General features: G+C 37.8%; 1 protein-coding gene and 1 long non-coding RNA gene across 2 annotated transcripts; one reads left to right on the plus strand and one right to left on the minus strand.

Annotated features, from left to right (window-relative positions):
- LOC109828787 lies at positions 2,608–5,097 on the minus strand. Its single transcript, XR_002243843.1, has 2 exons — positions 4,338–5,097; positions 2,608–4,248 (listed from the first exon to the last, which is right to left on the minus strand). It is a non-coding gene; the product is annotated as an uncharacterized LOC109828787 (long non-coding RNA).
- LOC109842013 (transcription factor bHLH49-like) lies at positions 5,488–6,458 on the plus strand (the record flags this gene model as incomplete). Its single annotated transcript, XM_020410936.1, has 4 exons — positions 5,488–5,696; positions 5,785–5,970; positions 6,072–6,206; positions 6,309–6,458. Coding segments are annotated over exons 1-4 (657 nt in total), but the record flags the coding sequence as incomplete, so codon positions are not given.

A 6,462-nucleotide genomic window follows, 5' to 3' on the forward strand; every position in this document is an offset into this window, starting at 1 on the left:
TTTAAATTTGATGACCTAACCTTTTCGCAAGTAGTTAATCATTTGTCTTGCTAAATATTATCAACTATTTGCTAATACTCCTCAGAAAACACATGGTTGGCTTTTAAATCCACTCCAGTTTTTATGTCCTTGTAGTGTTTCCAATAAACTGAGTTGCTTTTATGTTTTTGATTCTTTTAGACTCTGTAAAGCAAAATGGTTGCCAATGGAGAAGCACCACCAAGGGGCAGTGCAGCAGCTGCTGCGAACTTGCTAGCACGATGCTTCAATTTTACACTGATGACACTGCAGGCCGCAAGATGTCCCCAAACACAGTCCTTATCATGAGTATCGGTTTTATTGCTGTTGTTGCCCTTTTACATGTTTTTGGTAAGCTCTATCGCCACTGAAACCGCTGAGAGAGAGTATCTGAGCAATAGAAACAGCTTCTATGGTTTAGGTGTGTAATTTTTCCAGACATTAAGTGCTCTATGAAGCTTTCACTAATAAGAATTTCCAGGCAACATCTGCTAATGCAAGAGAGAAGCTTCCTTGTTACCCTTATCTTTTTCTCTGTTTGGTATAGTTTGAAATCTAACTTGTTTTGGAAATTTGATCTGGGTTCATGTGATGTGCTCGAGATATTCGCTGTTGTTATAGTTTGAAATTTAATTTGTCAGATGATTTGATTTGGTCTGGGTTCATGCGAGAAAGCAATTACATTTACTGTCTCAGTCTAGTATCTGATCCCCTTCATCTCTGTGCACGTTGGCCGGACAGTCTGTAGCGGAAACCGGAGTGTAGTCTTTCTGATGATGTAAACAGTGCTGATAACAAGGAATTAAATACTTATGTGGCTTTTTTATCTAACTTGACCTGATCCAGCTATTCTTTATTCATGAAAAAAAAGAAAAAAAAAACTTATTATTAAATTGCGGAGCAGCCATTTCAGTTCGTGGAGTTTTCTTTGACGCGCGTGCGTGGTCTCGACAAGGGGAGGGAAATGGGCGAGATCTATGGTGACAATCCTTGCATAAAAAGTGGCCCATGTCTTGTCTAATCCCGTTCCAGACGAAATTCCTGTGTCATGATCCCCACGTACGTACATGCACGCGAGCGAGGGTCAATTCCGGCTCCTTTAGCTTTCACAACCAATTTCATGAAACTGATAAGGCTACAACTAATTATAATGTGTGCTTAATAAGAGCAACGTTATATACGCACTGCATGTCGTGTACTATAATTGGTACTGCAATCTGCTTTTTGTTCGGTCTAATCTAATCTATTAATTATTGGTGTTCCCTATTAGTAATTTCATGAAACTGATAAGGCTACAACTAATTATAATGTGTGCTTAATAAGAGCAACGTTATATACGCACTGCATGTCGTGTACTATAATTGGTACTGCAATCTGCTTTTTGTTCGGTCTAATCTAATCTATTAATTATTGGTGTTCCCTATTAGTAGCCCCGCCCTCATATCGGCGAGGGATCTACAGAGGGTTCTGGCGAGGCTGGAGCTGGAGGAAGGGGAGAGCCTGGAGAGGATGAACTCCATGGTCGTTAACGTTGATTAATTGACTCTGAAGAGAGTAAATTGAAGGGTTCTTCAAGCTTGGGAAGCAATGTAATTTTCACCAGGGAGTTTGTCCTCAGATGTGTCCTGATTGTGGAATTTTCTGAATTGGTTAATGAAGTTCTATTTGCAACATAATAAATTGGTTTTCTACTTATTAAACATAATCATTGGCATGAGTTGCTTGTTTTTGTTCTGTAATGAGGTTGTCATTTTGCTCAATACGAAAGTTCTACAATAATGATGCTTTTCTTACTTAGTTTTCATGCACATGACCTGTTTGTTGAAATGCCCAGCACATTTATCCCATTGAAATTTATGAGCTCTTGAGGTAATTAGAGTAAAACCCATATTGATTACGGTTTATAATCACAAGATGTGTTAATTTTTTTATGTACATATTAGTGATGCTTTATTGAAGGAATCAAATCGGCTTGAAGCGGCAAACTTCAACTTCTCCTCTTGAATTTCATTACACATTCTTGTTAAGTTCAGGCCATTGCAGGAAAGGAAAAGAAGGAAATTGAAAGCATATGGGTGTATTCCTACATATAAATATGATTAGATGAATAGAAGACTCTCCTGGTACTCCATATTGGAGTTGATGTGTTGGAAATCTAATCATGGTCTTTGCTTCTGATGATGCGCAGATTGAACGAACATAGGCGTGTTTTTGCAGAACATGTAAATGAAACCTGTGTACCATCTCTTGCCAAATTCTCACCTTTTTAACCTTTTTTGTATCCAACCTGTGAGCGTATACGGACAAGCATGATTTATACTCACCGGTGTGCATGAATATCAGATGCAAAGTTCGAGCTGTTGGTATGGATGCCTGTATTGAACAATATGGTTCTCTTACTTGACAACTCTTCTAATGGTATGAAGCAAAGGAAAATTTATTGACAAACTTTCACAGAAGAAACTTTAACACTTGGTTAGAACAACCAGTTGGTGCCGTAAATTTGACAAGCTGAGCTGTAACATTTCCTTGCATTTCTATTTACAAATCATAGAACAACATACTTGAATGCAACGTCGACAAAATAGGTAATAAAATATACACATATATTTCTCCATCCAATTTACATAACAAACAATATACACAATTAAAAAAATTAGAAAAATGGGAACATAAGAGCATTAGGAGTTCAGCATACTAGTTGCTAACGTCACAAGAGCATGTTTCTTTTCTTTTGCCCATACAAAAACCCAACGGAATCCAAATTATGTACATAATCTACTCCCAAAATTCAAGGTTCATAAAATCACATAAGTTACTCTCAAAATTCAGGCTCAACACAACAATAAAACTTCTAGAATTATAAATAAAATGCAAAAATAAGGAGACGTTTGCTAGCCAAGCTCCATTTCTTCTCTAATGTAGCCGATGCAATTGCTCTTCTATGCAGAAGAGCTCTAGGCGACCTTTGCATTATTGTTGCCAATCAATCCAAATTCATCTCTGCACACCAATTAATCAAAGATGAACAAATAGAAAAAGAGAGGTAGACTAAGGTGGTTCTTAAAAAAATCAATAAATTCCTTGCACTTGGAAATTTCTGTAACTTTATTTCTTCATAATGTATGTATTATTGATTGAAAATTCTTTAAAAATGCAGAACAATGAAGACCCCTAATTTACTTACACTTATACATTATGCATTGTACAGATGTTGAATAATAAAGTTTATAGATTACATTACATTGTGGTAAAATCTGACAATATTTCATATTATATATGATAAATCAGGCATAAGGAAAAATCATCTCAAGAAAATGGAACTGTTATTGAATATTAGTGACCCAATTCTTATCATTTCATAATAATTCAGAATAACAAAAAGTACTAAAATTGCAAGGAAATAAAATTGTTGAACGTACCTGATTCAAGAGAGAAGTTATCCACAAGGTTGGCTAGAGTCTTCCCTTTTCTTATTTCTCTTGCATTATTTGCTAATCTCTGTTTATTTGCCTCAATGTTTTGCTTGAAGCAACAAAAACAGCCCATCACACCACCAATTTTTTCAATATATTTCTCATAGTATATTGGATAACAAGGAAAGTTGGTGTTGATTTCATATCTAGTAGACAAAAGGCGATATAATTTTAAATTTTTATCATTTTAGTGCATGTTTCATTCATCTATTTTTTAGCCCTATTGTTCTAATGATTTGTTTATCTAGTTTTGTAGGGATTAATTGAGGCTCTAAGCATTGTTGTACCAACAGGAGAGGTTAGATTCTCTTGTAGGCATAAATATGCCAATTTCAAGCAAAGATATGATAAGAAAAGCATTCGAGGATGATACGTGGAAAGCATGTAGGGTAGTAACAATATTGGAGTTTGATGAGGCAATGATGGTCATGAAAAATATGCATGAGGGAGCATATAGCTACCTCATGCCTGAAAATCTAGCTCAGTGGAATGCATTCAGATATCGAATCAAATCAGATTGATTGTTGACTAACATGTGTGAGACTGATGATTTTTGCTGCATAGAGACAACCCACTACTCACACCCATGGAGATCATTATTAGACTACTTATGAAGAGGTTGGTATTGAAGCAACAATGCAATATTGCTGAGATACAGTGGATGCTAGCCCCTACGGCTGAGAAGAGGATTGAAGCTCTCAAGCAACAAGCTAGAGAGATCACAAACCATGTTGCAACAACCTATAAGCCACATCTGTAAGAATTGAGGAAATTAAAGATTGATACAGAAAATGTAAGCAAACAAAAAGCAAAAAAGATATCAACTGCAACAAAGAAGATTACCTATAATGCATCAAAGAAATATTGTCATCCAAGTTTACTGCATTAGCTTCATTTTGACAGCTAGCCCCTACTTCAGTGTTCAAGTTTTTCATTTCTCACAAAAGCTTCGATACTTGCGACCACAGAGACTGAAAATTAGGCATCGAGGTTCAAGAATTCATCATAGGCTAGAGGTTTGAGTCGCGAGTCAACCAAAAGGCATTTATTTCGTTGATTTCCTCCAAATATTTCCGAAAACAAAAGAACCCAAATCAATTAATCAATAGATTTCCATAACTAAACTAATCATCAATCAAACTATGCGGGGGAAAAACAAGCTGAAATGACAAATGCCTATACTGATTCTTTCCCATTTTCTACCAATTAGAATAGGAAAACAAAAGACATCATATCAGAATCAACAACAAAAAAAAAATTATTAGGAAAATGAAACAAATACCTAAGAGAGGGTTACCTGAGAGAGGGTTACTTGAGAGAGGAAAATGAAACAAATACCTGAGAATAGGAGACGGTGTCGAGAGAGGGAGGAGGGAGGGTTACCTGAGTTGGGGGATCTCGAGATCGAGCTCGTCGGAGTTGGTGAAGAGGCGGATCTGGTTGATGGCCGATTGGAGTTGCAGTTGGAGCTCGTCGGAGAAATCGGACATGGGGGAGCTCCGATTTTGGGGCCTGATGGAGGAGGGATTGGGGCTTTTTTGGGGGAGAGAGAGAGAGAGAGAGAAACAAGTGGTCACGAGAACAGTGCATTAATCGCTGCTGTTGCTTTGTTTTTTTGCAAAAAAACCCAAAGGTTATACAATGCGTACGAAGCAGTGCGCACTCGAAATGCACTGTATATATATATATATATATATCACTATANAGAGAGAGAGAGAGAGTTGGTACTAGAGTTTAACAAAAACTCCAAAGCCACGCAGTTTCTGTGATCTTCTAACTTCCCTACCTGCCCTCCTTCCTTACAGAACTTTTTTTTTTTTTTGATATATTTAATTTCTTACTACGTACGTACATTTTGATCATAAAAACCTTCAACCTCTATGTCAATAATGGCTCAAGAAACGCTGAATTGTGCCCCTTCACACAAGCCGACAGCTCTTGAACTACATGCGAACATGCGCAAACTGGCAGCAGGCAAGCAGCGGCAGCCGCCGCCCCTGCACACCGAACCAAAGCATGTGGTTCTATGGACTGCAGCTGCCGTTAACGTTGGGCCAAAACTTCACTGCTGCTGCATATTCTGCTTCTCAACAGTATCCCACACTAGAAGATCACAAGTCGGCTGTGACGGTATCCCAAAATACTTTACCAAATATCTCAGCAACTGGAGATGCCGTGAAGAAGAGAAGGGTTGATGCCAAGGTACGTACATAAAATTTAATAATTGTACAAGTCTAGTGTTAGTTTTTCAGATCGCCTACAGAATTTTATACTGCTTGATGTTAAGCAGAGAGACAGTAGTGATGAGAATAAGAAGAAGAAGATTGACGCAGATGTGCTCGAGATGCCTGAACTGGAATCAAACAGCAATCAGAAGAAGGAAGCATCTGAATCAGGGGCACCAAAGAGTACTGATTTCATACACGTCAGAGCTCGGAGAGGACAGGCTACGGATAGTCATAGCTTGGCCGAGAGGGTGGGACCGTGTTTTTATTTTCGGCTAAATTATTTGAAACTGCATGATTTTTCGTTGGATTATAAATATGTGAGAAATTTTGTTTTGATTAATTGGATCAGGTGAGGAGGGAAAAGATCAGTGAGAGAATGAAGTATTTACAAGACCTGGTGCCTGGATGCAGTAACACCACGGGCAAAGCCAGTGTTCTTGATGAGATCATTAATTACGTACAGTCCCTTCAGAAACAAGTCGAGGTAAATTTGCCAGTTTTCATAGAGTTTAGCTGAAAGAACTGTAAATTTCTCATCTTAAGACACTGATGCTCATGGTGGTGGTCGTTTTTTTTTTTTTTACAGTTTTTGTCCATGAAACTTGCTGCTGTCAGCCCTCCGATCGAGTGCAACATGCAGAGCTTCATGGGGAGAGAGGTAGTTATCAAGTCGTCTTGTAGCACAAGCATCTCAAAAGAAATGTCCGTGGAACTACTAAATTCATCGTATCCCTTGGTCA

This window comes from Asparagus officinalis, chromosome 1, assembly GCF_001876935.1.
Source record: "Asparagus officinalis chromosome 1, Aspof.V1, whole genome shotgun sequence".
NCBI lineage: Eukaryota > Viridiplantae > Streptophyta > Magnoliopsida > Asparagales > Asparagaceae > Asparagus > Asparagus officinalis.